This window comes from Liolophura sinensis, chromosome 1, assembly GCF_032854445.1.
Source record: "Liolophura sinensis isolate JHLJ2023 chromosome 1, CUHK_Ljap_v2, whole genome shotgun sequence".
Taxonomy (NCBI): domain Eukaryota; kingdom Metazoa; phylum Mollusca; class Polyplacophora; order Chitonida; family Chitonidae; genus Liolophura; species Liolophura sinensis.
The window spans coordinates 11,980,183-11,996,557 of NC_088295.1; the positions used below are offsets into that span (position 1 = coordinate 11,980,183).

General features: G+C 37.0%; 1 protein-coding gene across 3 annotated transcripts; it reads right to left on the reverse strand.

Annotated features, from left to right (window-relative positions):
* Positions 1 to 30: 30 nt before the first annotated feature.
* On the reverse strand, positions 31 to 15,994 carry LOC135468620 (tyrosine--tRNA ligase, mitochondrial-like). 3 transcript variants are annotated; one of them, XM_064746984.1, is made up of 13 exons: positions 15,956 to 15,994; positions 11,418 to 11,552; positions 10,717 to 10,867; positions 9,621 to 9,799; positions 8,094 to 8,195; positions 7,418 to 7,532; positions 6,558 to 6,636; positions 6,086 to 6,195; positions 5,745 to 5,843; positions 5,258 to 5,321; positions 4,168 to 4,356; positions 3,820 to 3,945; positions 31 to 2,919 (listed from the first exon to the last, which is right to left on the reverse strand). In XM_064746984.1, exons 1-13 carry the CDS (start codon positions 15,991 to 15,993, stop codon positions 2,879 to 2,881), a joined length of 1,428 nt encoding a protein of 475 aa, XP_064603054.1. In that variant the 5' UTR covers position 15,994; the 3' UTR covers positions 31 to 2,878. The 3 variants fall into 3 exon arrangements, with proteins under 3 accessions (XP_064603054.1, XP_064603044.1, XP_064603063.1); XM_064746974.1 differs by having other exon boundaries at positions 5,258 to 5,324; XM_064746993.1 differs by having other exon boundaries at positions 5,258 to 5,324; positions 15,988 to 15,992.
* Positions 15,995 to 16,375: the final 381 nt, after the last annotated feature.

Genomic DNA, 16,375 nt, shown 5'->3' on the forward strand with positions numbered 1-16,375 from the left:
AAAAAATACAAAAAAAAAAAAAAAAAAAAAAAGAATGAAAAAAAGTTGACAGAAAACATGAAAATTAAAAAAAAAATCAAGCTATCTTGAAATTAGTTTATTTTAAAAACCAAAAAACAGACAAAAAAAATTTATGTTTGAGACTAAATCAAATCAGATTTAGAAATGATACTGTGTTCAGTGCTCTGTGTTGAAAAGTGCTTATTTTGTGGATATGTAGATGTAACATGGTGTCTAATTGATGGATGCTGGACCATCCATAACATGCTGTGTAGCTTATTGTAATGTAGATATCTTTCTTGTGGGCTGTTAATATTAGAGTGCAATCATGGTTGGAAGTGAAACAGCAGAAATTTTGGACTTCACTTCATTTTATCTCTTCTGTGCTGATGATGTCCAGGTTACCTTTAGTGTGTACTGTTATATTAGGAGACTTTTGAATACAAAGTAGAATCAGTCTTTGTGTGTCATCAACTTCACTGTTATGGTTTGGTGTGCTTGGCTTTATTGTGTGTCTGTGGTATACCATCATCTAAGGGCTAATGTAAAAGTATGTGGACCAGTGACCTACTGTATGTACAGACAGCAGAGGCCACTTAATTATGGACCAGTGTTAGGATTGTACATATGGGCTCTTCCTGCTCACTTTATTTGTTCAAGCTCAGTTATACTGGAATGTAGTTGATGCATCTTGTAGTAACTTTTAATGCTAATGTACGTAATCTATGGCCTATCCTTCGCTGTGTTCATCATGTACATAAATGCTTTTGATCTTTAAATAATGTAGTCAGTTATCGTTATTATCTTTGTTAAGTAGTTACTAGAAGATTTGTATGGTATTGGTTAGGTAAACAAGTTATATGAATGCATTCTTAAACCATGCAGGATTATTTCTGATATGGCATAGGTTATTTAGTGGCAAGTTCGCATTTACAGTGTACATGTATGTACGGTCTATTATGTATGTGATCTTTGACGTGTATATATTAATTGAAATATGTTGTTAATGTGTGCAGTGGTAGGTTGCCCTATGTTTCAGCACTTGTGTGTGTGTCTGAAATGCTAGGGTGTTATTAGCTCAAAACCCTTAAATTTAAATTGGAAAAAAAAGTGTTAATGAGCTGGGTTAAGAGATTTGGTTTTTCTCCAAGGTAGGTAGGTTTAGTATTATACTAGGACTTTGGCATTATGGTATAAATGGAGTTAAATTAGCCTCACAGTATGTTATCATTGGTCGTGGATGGCTTCTGCCTCTGCGTTTCACCATGTCTGGTCCATATAGGAACTTGCATTTGTTATTTCTTGGTTTGATCAAGTGAGATCTACACCACTTTACCTGTCTTTTACATGTATTTATGTATTCTTGTGTTCGTAGGCCGACTGCCACAGTGTCACTTGCACCAATACTCATCTTTTCAAATTGTTAATCATTGCTTAGTTTTGTTTACTAATTGCCAGTACACTTATTTTATAGGAAGGGTAGGGGCAGAACAATAACTTGTTTGCAGTATTGTGGATATATGCTGCCATTACCTGCGTGGATACTGGTTTCTTACACATACAATATGGTAGACAAATAGTCTCTCCCTCAACACCAGTTTTATGTCTAATTTAATAGCTAATTTTATTAACTAAGAAACTCATTATGCTAATCATATACTTACATGTTTACTGCTATGTATTTATGTAGTTAAATATCAGAATATAATTCTATTGAAAGTTTCCAGGGGTTTACTTCAATAGTCCAAGATGTTTAAGGTTTATTTTTCGTCATCTGACACTGTTGTCCTCAGTTAAAACTTCCGTTGAGAATACTGCTGATGAGTATAGTTATAACATTGTTAATGATGACACTTGTATCTGTTGCAGTCAGAGTGGGGCTGAATTGTGATAAGACACCCCTAGCCGTAGATAGTAAACTGTAACTATGGCAACACAACAGTGACCATGTAGGTAACAATAATTGTAAGATATATGCTTCAGACACCAAGTATAGTAGTTGTGGTCTGCCCAACCATCTTAACATGATCTGTGTGAATGAAACTGTAACAGTTTTTAGTACACAGATATGAATCATATCGACAAGCCATGTCTGGATACCAAGGTATAGAAGATGTCCTACTTTGTACCAGTGTCTATCATTTGGTTCGGATGGAGCTCCACACATACATTAAATACGCACACTTTGCCCTGCAGTCGCAACAGGCACACAGGTAGAGGCAGAGAGAGTCTAGGTGTGTAGTGAAGCGGAGAGTATTACGTGGCCAGTCTAGCTGGCCTAGGCGTGGGCTGAACCTGTGATATACATTTGTCAGAGAAGAGTATCTATTTTATCATCAGAGTTTATTCAATTAAAATGAGAGAGGTTTTAATATTTGCAAAGATGTATTTTTGAGGAGTTTTTGAGGAAGTCCTGGCAAGCATTCAATATTTTAATAAACCCTCAAATTGTAGGTAGTCAGAATCTTATTCACAGTGGTATCCGATGAATTACACCACACATTTGAGAATTACTTTCAATCTAAATATTTAATTTGTATAGAAGCTGTACAAAGCTTGTTACGATTCTCAGACATCAAACTACTATTCTTTGTCCAAGGGGAAACTATTTCTTCGCTTTCTTATCCGCTTGTCACTCAATCGAAAACAGTAGGTTCTGTTTCTTTTCCTTGGCCTTCTCTTTATACTCTCCTTTCATCTCTCACTGATATCGCCTGGAAATAAAGCACATTCCTGAAAAATTATCTCGGCCTTTGTTCTCTGTTTTGGCAACTCCGGTAGTCAACAACCAGTTATGACTGCAAGTGTCCAGCAGCATTTTAGGTTCACTTTGCTGTCTGGCAGAGAATGATCTTGCATGGTGCACAGCAGTCAAGTGTCAGGACCTCAACCACTTGATTATGTAATATGTCTTCTTCCCTGAAATATATAATCAGCAAATTCAATTTGAGTACATACATTAACAATGCATCTTCTCAGGGTAGTATTTGTGATAACTTCTGGACAATAACAGATTGTCATTGTCACAAAACAGACTAATCACAAATACATCAATGTTTAAGCTGGTTATCTAATACTAAACTAATTCATGTTGCTGTCGATAGAAAGAAACCACATCATTTTTCGTAAATGACACAAACTGCCATGGCAACCAGAGACAATTCTCCCTTGTCCGTAAGAAGCCCATATAAAATAAAATACATTGCTGTCTAAACAATGTGAATGCATTAAAATTTTAAGGTGTAATTGCATATATCTCATTCTGATTGGTTGATCGTCGCTTTCAAAGTAATCTGACCAACACATCTGCCAGTCAAAATACTACCTCAGCCAATTAGAAAACTCGATTAAGTTTTCCGATCAATTTAGCCAATTAAGTGAACAAGACAGAATGGGAATATGTTTTGTGATGACAACTCGGATATACTATATATAATTCAACTAAACTTGCTTACTTCCAACCCGTATCATTGTGTGTCCAATTCAGATGTACCTGCTTTCCAAATTCCTCCAGGCCAAGTTTCCTTCACCCATTCCACTGAATGTTCTTTAAAAAGTGAAACCTTCTAAAGCAGGGCAAAAAACACCATAGCTGATCACCATAGAAACCTTGAGCACAAACCACACTAAACAACTGAGGCCAAAGATACATCAACTTATATACACAAATGATGTTGCAAGACAGTATGAAAAACAAAAAATTGATCCACAGACAAACATAGCAAATTTTAGAGCTGTTTGTCGGAGCCAAAAAAATGAACTTATTTAAAAAATAAAATTGCAGCTTCTTGTATATGTACAGCTATGACTTGTACTGACCCAGCCTTATTAGGGTGATATTGTTGGAGAGTATATGCTGTCCAGGGATGAGCACAAAATCCGGGCTGGTGACTCTTTGGTAGTTAAATGACACACCACCTTCCTGGATCGTCCGTTCTGCATCCACTACAACAACCAATGAGAACTTCTTTAAATTTTTAATGAATAACTCAAGATAAAAGTGGAAAATAAAGCAAAGACATAAAAATTATGTACGATCTGAAAAAAAAAACAAACAGAGCAAATTGTCCTACAATAGAATGAAACACGTAATCCATGACAAATGTCTTAATTTTTTTAATACATTTATTTTCAGTTTCTAAATATGGTGTCAAAGAAGTCAAGTACCTTCCCTAGTAAAACAGCCAGCCTTAATACAGACATCCATCACAGTGAGACCATGTTCAAATAGTAATTCTGTGGTGGGAGTGTTCTCGAACAGTTGACACAGCTCTGATTGGCCCATCTTTGACAGTGCTTCAACTTTGTTTCCAAATAATACTTCTGTCCACCTTTTTGCTGCATCCAGTCCATCATCTGTGAATATTTTAAGAATAAAAATAAACTGCTTGAGGCCCATGTCCCCACCTGACAACAGCACATACTAGTATAAATGTATACTGATTTTACATACCATATTTCGGCCAACTTTTCACAAGGTGCACAGACAAGGTAGTTTGCTGTATGGTGTCACAACTCTTGCAACATCTTATCCAAACATAAAAGCCCATGACGCGAGTAGGGGAACAACTTGTTTTCATACCACTGAGCACTTGCCAAGAGACATTGTGATGGGTGGCATGTGTATAGGCAATGTATAACCATCAGTTCACATAATGTTCTGGCTACATTCAGCCCTTCAGGGGCCTGTTCTACGAAGCGCTCCCAAACTGTGCCCGGCGTAAATTTACTGTAAATGACAATACACCTAGTGAAGAGATAAGTCACAACGGTAAATGCGGTTAGCATACCTTTTCTAACAGCTTTGTGAAACGGCAACATGACATGACATATCGCATTGCTTTCTACACAGAAGGCGTGTATAGATGTGCCTAAGGTGTGTGTAATGTGTATAGATGTGCCTGTGGTGTGTGTAATGTATATAGATGTGCCTGAGGTGTGTGTAATGTGTATAGATGTGCCTAAGGTGTGTGTAATGTGTATAGATGTGCCTGAGGTGTGTGTCATGTGTATAGATGTGCCTGAGGTGTGTGTAATGTGTATAGATGTGCCTAAGTTGTGTGTAATGTGTATAGATGTGCCTGAGGCGTGTGTAATGTGTATAGATGTGCCTGAGGTGTGTGTAATGTGTATAGATGTGCCTAAGGTGTGTGTAATGTGTATAGATGTGCCTGAGGTGCGTGTAATGTGTATAGATGTGTCGAAGGTGTGTGTCATGTAATGTTAACTACACAGCTGACTAGGACTTGTTGCTTACCTCCATGTACTAGGAGTGTCACTTGTTCTGCCACTGTTGTCTGGGCAGGTCTGCTCTCAGGCGTCTTCTGTCAACCAGGAATATGACATTATTATCATGTATGTATTTATTTGTTTGATTGGTGCTTTACATTGACGTAAAGAAGATTACATTTATACGATGACGACCAGCATTATGGTGGGAGGAAACTGGGCAGAGCCTTGGGGAAACCCACAACAATTTTCATGTTGCTAACATACCTTCCCATGTACCAGAGAGAAAGCCAGAATGAGCTGGACGAAGTCACAGCACTTGCATCGGCGAGAGGCTCATGGGTCACTGCGCTGCACTAGTGTGGTAGCCACTAGGCCACTGAGAACCCCATATGATCCTGCACATGTACCAGTATGTTCATGGTTAAACTAACAGTCTAGTACACTTATGTAAGACATGTCCAGCTTTTCTTCCCACTGATCCCACCCTCATCTTACATGAGAGGTAATCCTACCTTTTGTTTCTTCATAACTTCATCAATTTCCTTATGTGACAAAAATGTGAACAGAGTCAAGTATCTTTCAACTTCAGTGTCTGGGAGATTAAGAAAAAACTGTAACAAAATGGAAAAGAATTATAGTTCATACTGTGCTACTGGTACTAAACATTTGACAATATTGATTGATAGCTAAAGCCACTGGGCCTAGTTATAAGGTTAATCAGTTTTAAACAAAACACAATGTGAAACATAACTGAAACATTGACAAATAACAAATGTGTTGTTTCATCACTTTCAACCTAATGAAAATTGAAGTGAATGGTGTGAAGAAATAAATTCGTAAAATTTATCTATACCTGATACAACTGGAAAGGCGAAGTTCTCTTGGAGTCGAGCCAGATGGCATTTCCAGCTGTTTTACCTAGTTTATTACCAGCTGTGGTTGTTATTAAGGGAGTTGTCAACCCTAAGGAAGAAATACTATCAACATTTTATTACACCACATGCTGTCAACATTATATTCATTTCTGATATATCCAATGATCAACAACACATAGCTTCCAACATGAAATCACTGTCTCGTGGTGTTTTCCTAAATTCGGTTAAAAAGTCGCTTTATGTTAATGAACAACAATTACGTAAGGGTAAACACCATGATGTGCATGTTATAACAATATGATATGCATGCCAGTGTTTAATTAGTGTTCACTACAATCGATTATTGTACATCAAATTTGTGTTGGACATAAGAATACGTATGATTACAACAGGTATTCACTAAACAACTTTTGCCGCTCACAGTTTATATGAATCATGAGAAGTACTCACCAAACACCTTCTGTCTTGTCACCTTACTGATGAAGTCATAACCAGCCACAATATTGCCAAGCTGGTCCCCTCCACCTATCTGAATAGTCAAGGGCAGCCATCTTGTACTTCTGAGTAGCTCTGAGCTAACCAACTGTTGATTCTGTACATCTGATTTGTCAGCACTTAAACTACAGTAACCTCATGGATACCTGGTAGAGCTTCACTCATGTACATGCTCTCATTGATCAAAATTTACATCTACTGACAAATAAATATGATCGATTGCTGTACAAGTACAACTCTAAACCGCTCCATGTTCACGTATGTGTATTTGAGGCTGTCAGTACACTCATGTTACTGCACCAGAACTTAATTCATGGTTTTACCCAATTTGGTATATGGAGAAATTCCAATATGAAGTGCCTAATTCAGTTTCTTGTGATTTCAAATGGGAAGCACATTTAATGTTAATGTATTTCAGATATAAATCTAACACATCTGAAACAAATTTATTGGATAAAAATTGTAAGACAATAACATTCTGAGAGATCAAAACCAAATTATTATCAGATGTTAATAATACTTGTATGGTGTAACAATATTTCTGTAACAATGAATACTATAAATAACATAAAGTTTCACCCCAAAAAGTTAATTTTATAATATGCTGAAACCAGCAGGATAATCCTACCTTCCTAACAAACCTTAAAACACCTTTAACATGAACAAAACAGGAATCAGAATCGCAACAAATTAGCAAAAAAAATTTTGGTCATTTACAGTACCGATAGTTAAACCAAAAGTGTCCGTCAGATCTCAATTAGAACTACTTTTACAAGTATCTGGCATAACAAAGAAAGTTCAGATCTGATGCTGACCTGTATGCAACAGTTGTGTGTCCTCAGAAGATGGTACCAGTCATATGACTGAAAGACCTGGTAGCTAAACTCTTTAAAGCTCATCCCAGCGCCACTCTGAAGTCTGCTGGAAACACTAGACGGAACAAAGACAGCAATGCTATACGGCAGCAATTATTCTTGCTTTTTAAACTTATTAGATATGTGTGTATAAATTAACAATATTTTACATATACCAGACATGATTGTGGTGAACCAAGAAAATAGCTGAAATTTACTATCATAGCCCACAAAGGCCCGGGTCCAGGGGCCGCCTAGGCCCCGGAAGCTAGAAAAATCTGCGGAAAACAGGTAAATTAATCGAAACTGAACAAAGAAAAAGCGGAATTCCGCTAAAAAGCGGAAAAAAATCATGTCTGATATACAACAGTGGTCAGCCAAGGTAAATGAAAATAAGCTTTTTTCTGAACAACTGTAAAACATACAGAAACTGATATCAGGTTCCAAAGAGTGTCAATAGTCTGACCATGTCTAACTCTTGATACAGATGTATCAAATGTATATAATTGTACCCTGGACATACTGTTTAGACCAAGGAGCTGTGTGAACATTCCTCACCCTCTCACCTCAACCTCCCTCTACATCTAACCCTCTCCCTCTACATCTAACCCCTCAACACCATCACCTGTAAACTCACCTGTGTCTGTTTAACATGGTGCCCATTCTGAAATGTTCTCCCACCTCGGATAAAAACTCCACCACAGGTTTGTCTCTGTACCAGTCTGCATTATTCAGAATTCTTATAAAATAACAAGGAGACAGGCCTTTACTTTCCCTGGTTATTTATTCATTTATTTATTTATTTGATTGGTGTTTTACGCCATACTCAAGAATATCTGTCACTTGTTAAGAATAAATCATTATTAGGCACAAGATTATTGTTCAACCTGTATCTAATAGAAACAGGCAAATTTGTGCCTCACTCCCAACATGTTAAATCACTATGGAGGACACATATTTGAGATTAAAATAAAAATTTAGCACTGAAACCATCAGGTGATAATTGGCTGTTACATCAGAAAACCTATTAGCTCTTATAGTGATTTCTTATAGTGGATAGACAGATACCGATGCAATAAATTTGATTTTGCGGTTAGTTTAAGTGTTAAACTGGTGCATTTTGGACCAAACATTTATGAGCAGGCAGTTGAGAACGGCTTCCCGTGTCACAGTGCATAAAGGTTGGGCAGGAGACTGCAGCTAACTTGTAGGGTGAGCTAGCAAGAAAACCTCCTTGGTGAGTCATTGCTTGAAGAAAAATATTGTGTATTTGTATTATTTTTCCTTAGCAAAGTATGTTTGGGGAATTCCCTGATGTTGGTACAATCAGATAGGTCTAATGCTTACACCCATGCAGGACTTCTAAAACATGGCACATTGGCCTGACCAAGTGCCAAACTAAAACAAACATCAGCCCTTTTTAACATGAAACAGAGCTGATACTCTTTGGTTGGGTACCAGGCATTTTTTTTTTTGTATTTGTTCATTGTTACATTGTTCGTTGTTTACTTTATTTATTTGATTGGTGTTTTACACCGTACTCAAGAATATTTCCCTTATACAACAGCGGCGAGCATTATGGTGGGAGGAAACCGAGCAGAGCCCCGCGGAAAACGATGACCATCTGCAGGTTGCTGCCAGGCCTTCCCACATAAGGCTGGAATTACACTGTTTAATACCTATGGTACAGGAAAGCTCCTAGATTTTCTGACATCACTCTAGAAAGCTATAACATGGCAAAACGGTGTCACCAAATGAGGGGTTAGGTACTGAAGATTGTTTGCTGTTTATTTTGTTGATAAACAGTGTAGAATTTTTAAAATATTTTTAGAACACTTCTGAAATACTACTTTATTAATGAAGTCAGATTTACTGGCTGACTTTAACATTACTTGACATGAATCCTATATTGCCATTTATCCATATGAGCATGGGGTAAAATTGATTCACATTGAGTTTCCGCTTTCTCTAACATGGTGCATCCCAGGGTTTTGTTAACAGAATTCCAGATTAACAGGTGATTTATACAGTTATACAGCACATTAGAATATGGCTGTAATCATTTAGGTCTGCTTCCATTTTGCTTCCAAAATAATTACAATTCTTTTATTTGTTGTCTTTTCTATTAACAGAGAATGATCAAAATGGTTGAGTTGATGATCACCTGACAGGATATATAGAGTCTGTGTGTATCTTCCAGAGGCACTGCTGATGGTTTGACAAGATCCTCTTCAGACTATCTGTTATAGAGCGGACATTTTTCTCCACCTGTGCAGCACTAATTGACTCCCTATCCTTGCCCTTCCCACTGGGATCACCAATCAGGGCAGTTGCTCCTCCTAGCTACAAGAAATACAGCAATGTGATGAATGAGTGGTTAGGACTTTACACAGAGGAATTTCAGCCATATTGTGGCAGTACAACATATGACTGGGTGAGCTCAAGAGCAGCAAAATTAGGCACTTATTTACTGATGCATGTAACTTATCAAGGAAAGGAAGGCAATTCACATATGTGCTTCACCTTTTCCATGGGTGTCATATGAACTCTTATTTACACAATTAACATAATTTCCATATCAATCATACTATTAAGAATCCCATGCATCAAAATGATAAAGCAAGCATTATAATGCAGACTACATCTTGTTTAAATAGATTCCTGAACTTATCTTTTTTTTTCACTGTTGTTCAACTCTGTTGTTGGAAAGTTACTGGCAAACTCACCCATGTGTGACATATTCATTTTTGTGAAAGGAATGAGGTGTTCAGTAAATGTCATGTAAGGTCACACAGAGTGCATTGTTGACCACTTACAACGTATTGCTAGCAGAGGCCCCGAAAGTAACTGGAGCAGGGGATTCTTAAAAAGCACCTGTCTGGGAGTAGTATTGGACCTACATCTCACGTTATGATGCAGAAATGTATCAACATATCAGCATTTCAGGAATCCTGCAAGTTCATGAAGGTTTAGGTGAGACAAGGTGGGGACTAGCAAACTATCAAAGCTCAAAGGTGTGATTTTAGGGTATTAGCTAAATGCCTCCATTGAGATAACAAATCTGATTCTGTAACATGCATATTCAGTCTAGCAACTACTGTAAAATCATGTAGGTTAACTGCATTGGGTAAACAACAAAAGCCGCGACCTTGGCCAAACATGTGTGAGCTCACTAGACACCTGAAATGCTGTTTCGGCTTATACTAGCTTTTATACACACAGGACAACAACACACAGAAAGCCACCAGTGATTTACTTACCAGTATGATTGGTTTATGTCCCGCTCTCTGGCAGTGAAGCAGAGCTATTATAGTCAGCAGGTTCCCAATGTGGAGGCTGTCAGCTGTAGGGTCAAAGCCACAATACACAGACTGTGGGGCAGATTCAAGCTGCTGCAACAATCTGGCTGTGCTGTGAACATATACATGATGAGAGTTTCCATAACAAAACCTAACAGTCATATTGAAGCTGTCAACATATACATTATGAGAGTTTCCATAACAAAACCTACCACTCATATTGAAGCTGTCAACATATACATGATGAGAGTTTCCATAACAAAACCTACCACTCATATTGAAGCTGTCAACATATACATGATGAGAGTTTCCATAACAAAACCTAACACTCATATTGAAGCTGTCAACATATACATGATGAGAGTTTCCATAACAAAACCTAACAGTCATACTGAAGCTGTCAACATATACATGATTAGAGTTTCCATAACAAAACCTAACAGTCATATTGAAGCTGTCAACATATACATGATGAGAGTTTCCATATCAAAACCTACCACTCATATTGAAGCTGTCAACATATACATGATTAGAGTTTCCATAACTTCTCACACATTGCATGAGGATTAAACTGTGCCAAAGGTGGGCTTAAGTTTTGATATACATATATCTTGTAGATGTATGTTGCAAAAATAATTAGAATGTTGCAAATTGAGAATTACCTTTCTTCAGGAAAGACTGATTGAAAAATTCCTCTGTCATGCAGTTTGAGGATGTTTCTTCCTACATGTGATGACAGGAATCTGCTCATGGTACTCAAACATTGTGATTTCAATCTTCCATTAACAGCTCGTCTCCTGAAGTCATAAAACAAGATGCTGGACAGATTTCTTTTGGTATATCTCCAGGATGGACGTCTTAACAAATGCAATGAATCAAGTTCAAGTCCTCTGCAAAGGTTAAGTAGATGTACATGTACAATTTATCAGCAAACATATTTTACTGATGGCTTGCTGTCTACTTATAGCAAACCGATAAAAACACAAACATAATTTACTGATGGCTTGCTGTCTACTTGTAGCAGACTTATAAAAACGCAAACATATTTTCCTGATTGCTTGTTGTCTACTGGTAGCAGACTGATAAAAACACAAACATATTTTACTGATTGCTTGCTGTCTACTTGTAGCAGACTGATAAAAACACAAACATATTTTCCTGATTGCTTGCTGTCTACTTATAGCAAACCGATAAAAACACAAACATAATTTACTGATTGCTTGCTGTCTACTTGTAACAGACTGATAAAAACACAAACATAATTTACTAATGGCTTGCTGTCTACTTGTAACAGTGATAAAAACACAAACATAATTTACTAATGGCTTGCTGTCTACTTGTAACAGTGATAAAAACACAAACATAATTTACTGATAGCTTGCTGTCTACTTGTAGCAGACTGATAAAAACACAAACATAATTTACTAATGGTTTGCTGTCTACTTGTAGCAGACTGATAAAAACACAAACATATTTTACTGATTGCTTGCTGTCTACTTGTAGCAGACTGATAAAAACGCAAACATATTTTACTGATTGCTTGCTGTCTACTTGTAGCAGACTGATAAAAACACAAACATAATTTACTGATGGCTTGCTGTCTACTGGTAGCAGACTGATAAAAATGCAAACATATTTTACTGATTGCTTGCTGTCTACTTGTAGCAGACTGATAAAAACACAAACATAATTTACTAATGGCTTGCTGTCTACTTGTAGCAGACTGATAAAAACACAAACATAATTTACTGATGGCTTGCTGTCTACTTGTAGCAGACTGATAAAAACACAAACATATTTTCCTGATTGCTTGCTGTCTACTTATAGCAAACCGATAAAAACACAAACATAATTTACTGATGGCTTGCTGTCTACTTGTAGCAGACTGATAAAAACACAAACATATTTTCCTGATTGCTTGCTGTCTACTTATAGCAAACCGATAAAAACACAAACATAATTTACTGATGGCTTGCTGTCTACTTGTAGCAGACTGATAAAAACACAAACATATTTTCCTGATTGCTTGCTGTCTACTTATAGCAAACCGATAAAAACACAAACATAATTTACTAATGGCTTGCTGTCTTCTTGTAGCAGACTTATAAAAACGCAAACATATTTTCCTGATTGCTTGTTGTCTACTGGTAGCAGACTGATAAAAACACAAACATAATTTACTGATTGCTTGCTGTCTACTTGTAACAGTGATAAAAACACAAACATAATTTACTAATGGCTTGCTGTCTACTTGTAACAGTGATAAAAACACAAACATAATTTACTGATAGCTTGCTGTCTACTCATAGCAAACTTATAAAAACATAAACATAATTTACAGATTGCTTGCTGTCTACTGGTAACAGACTGATAAAAACACAAACATAATTTACTGATTGCTTGCTGTCTACTTGTAGCAGACTGATAAAAACACAAACATAATTTACTAATGGCTTGCTGTCTACTTGTAGCAGACTGATAAAAACACAAACATATTTTACTGATTGCTTGCTGTCTACTTGTAACAGTGATAAAAACACAAACATAATTTACTGATGGCTTGCTGTCTTCTTGTAGCAGACTGATAAAAACACAAACATATTTACTGATTGCTTGCTGTCTACTTGTAGCAGACTGATAAAACCACAAACATATTTTCCTGATGGCTTGTGGTCTACTTGTAGCAGACTGATAAAAACACAAACATATTTTACTGATTGCTTGCTGTCTACTTGTAACAGACTGATAAAAACACAAACATATTTTACTGATTGCTTGCTGTCTACTTGTAACAGACTGATAAAACCACAAACATATTTTCCTGATGGCTTGCTGTCTACTTGTAGCAGACTGATAAAACACAAACATATTTTACTGATTGCTTGCTGTCTACTTGTAACAGACTGATAAAACCACAAACATATTTTCCTGATGGCTTGCTGTCTACTTGTAGCAGACTGATAAAAACACAAACATATTTTACTGATTGCTTGCTGTCTACTTGTAACAGACTGATAAAACCACAAACATATTTTCCTGATGGCTTGTGGTCTACTTGTAGCAGACTGATAAAAACACAAACATATTTTACTGATTGCTTGCTGTCTACTTGTAACAGACTGATAAAACCACAAACATATTTTCCTGATGGCTTGCTGTCTACTTGTAGCAGACTGATAAAAACACAAACATATTTTACTGATTGCTTGCTGTCTACTTGTAACAGACTGATAAAACCACAAACATATTTTCCTGATGGCTTGCGGTCTACTTGTAGCAGACTGATAAAAACACAAACATATTTTACTGATTGCTTGCTGTCTACTTGTAACAGACTGATAAAACCACAAACATATTTTCCTGATGGCTTGCTGTCTACTTGTAGCAGACTGATAAAAACACAAACATATTTACTGATGGCTTGCTTTCTACTTGTAGCAGACTGATAAAAACACAAACATATTTTACTGATTGCTTGCTGTCTACTTGTAGCAGACTGATAAAAACACAAACATAATTTACTAATGGTTTGCTGTCTACTTGTAACAGTGATAAAAACACAAACATATTTTACTGATTGCTTGCTGTCTACTTGTAGCAGACTGATAAAAACATGAACATATTTTACTGATTGCTTGCTGCCATAAAAAATAAATTTATTAATACATTTCACACATTTGATTGTTGTTAAACCGCCATACTCAAGAAGAAGATTGCACCGAATTACCTCCCTCAGGTGCCTCTCCTATTTAAATGGCATGTCTCTAGAAGTAATCCATGGTTAGGTGGGACCTCTGTAAATGGCTAATCATACCGAATTTCAAAGTGCCATATAAGCTGGCTATAATCCTACCTTCAAGACAGATTTTAATTTGTGAACTGAACATTTGTGAAACATTATACACGACACTAGGGCCATTCAAAGGAAACTTAAAACTCTTCTAATACAACACATGTACAACAGATAGCTTATACAAATGTATATCTACCCATGCTGAAAAATGGCATCTTTACTCAAGACCTCTCCAATTTGGCTGATTTACCTTTGTCTACATTCTGTTGTCTAGAAAGCAGTTATCGCTGATGTGACCTGACCTTAAATCTAGGCCTATTTCAATAGGTGACGTTCCACTCCTAGTTTAATCTAACATCATATCTCTTGTAATGTACAAGGGGGGTAATTCAAAACTGGCCCACTCTTCACTTATACGATGGTGATCAGTTCAATTCAAGATCTAACACATCGCGCACTTTCCTTGCACCGACTGAGGCAACAGCAAGTCAAGGAGGAGGTGAAACACTGGACCATATAAGACGAGTCGGCAATTCAGGAACCCCACGAGTTCTCGTAGGTTGAGACTCTGGAGAAATAACGCGGTTAAAAGGCATGATTTTACAGCAGTTGTTAACAGCACCATTGGTGACACAGACACAGCTATGCACGATGTGTATTCAGTATAGCAAGTACCGTAAAATCTCACCTTGTAGCTGCATTAGTTTATGAGAGCCCCCCCCCCCCCCCTTGTCCATGTCTTGTGAAATGTCGACTCGGCTTATCCCGAGAACTACAGCAGACCTAACAATGGGAAAATCTGAAAATCTTGTTTTGGTATTTGTGAGACAGTTAAGCAGAGTTTCATTTTAGCTTTCTCATGTTATTTAGGCAATGTCTTCATAGCCATGTCTGCACGAGAAAAGCATGTTGGTGCAAGAAAAACAGCAAATTTTCTGTGATCTCAATGGGTAGTGAAAACATGACAGGTAGATATGCACACCATAATGCTGCACTGAGTAGTGGGTGAGACATACTGACACCATACCCTAGATATAACCATATCAAAATGTGTACATTACAACATTTTCAAAATTTACTGTTATGATTGCTGACACATGTTTAACCCCCTGACGCAAGGTACACATACATCATATATAGCCCGCAACCCTGCATTTTGGAAGCGTTCTAGCTTGGGTGCATTTTGATAGTAAGTCTCCTGAAGCTGAAGGGAAATAAATACCGTATGTTGGGTGTACCGTATGTTGGATGTACCGAGATCCCAGTTATCGATACCTGTGTCTAAAGGAGGGCTGGTCAACAATTTAGTTATCTTATTTCTTCTTATCACAACTGGGATTCCCTGTACCGAGGAATCATTAAAGTAATCCGCCATACCAACAGTCACATAATAAATGCTTATATTACCCAAATCGTAGGCCTTTCAGAAAATCTCGTACCAACATGTTGTACTCGCGCCTACAATAGGTGCTTTCTGTCCGGAGTTAAATAATATGAACTATTCCAAAATACGGAATCGGACTGTTTCGCAACGACCACACAGTTCCTTTGAAAATCATTGTTTCCTATTACTTTCATACCTCACCTCCCATTTCTTTATCCCGTTTTAACTTTACAGCAATTTGATGCTTACAGTGCTGCTCCAGTTCCATTATAAACTAGGCAGAAATACTGAAACAATATGAAGGAAATTCCAGGAAAGAGAGCCAACACCATTGTTTAAAAGGATCTAAGCTATATAACACTACAAAAAACAAAACAATTTCCACATGATTTTCGTGGTGATATATACGCTGTGTAGGCCAAATATGATGGTATGATGTCAAG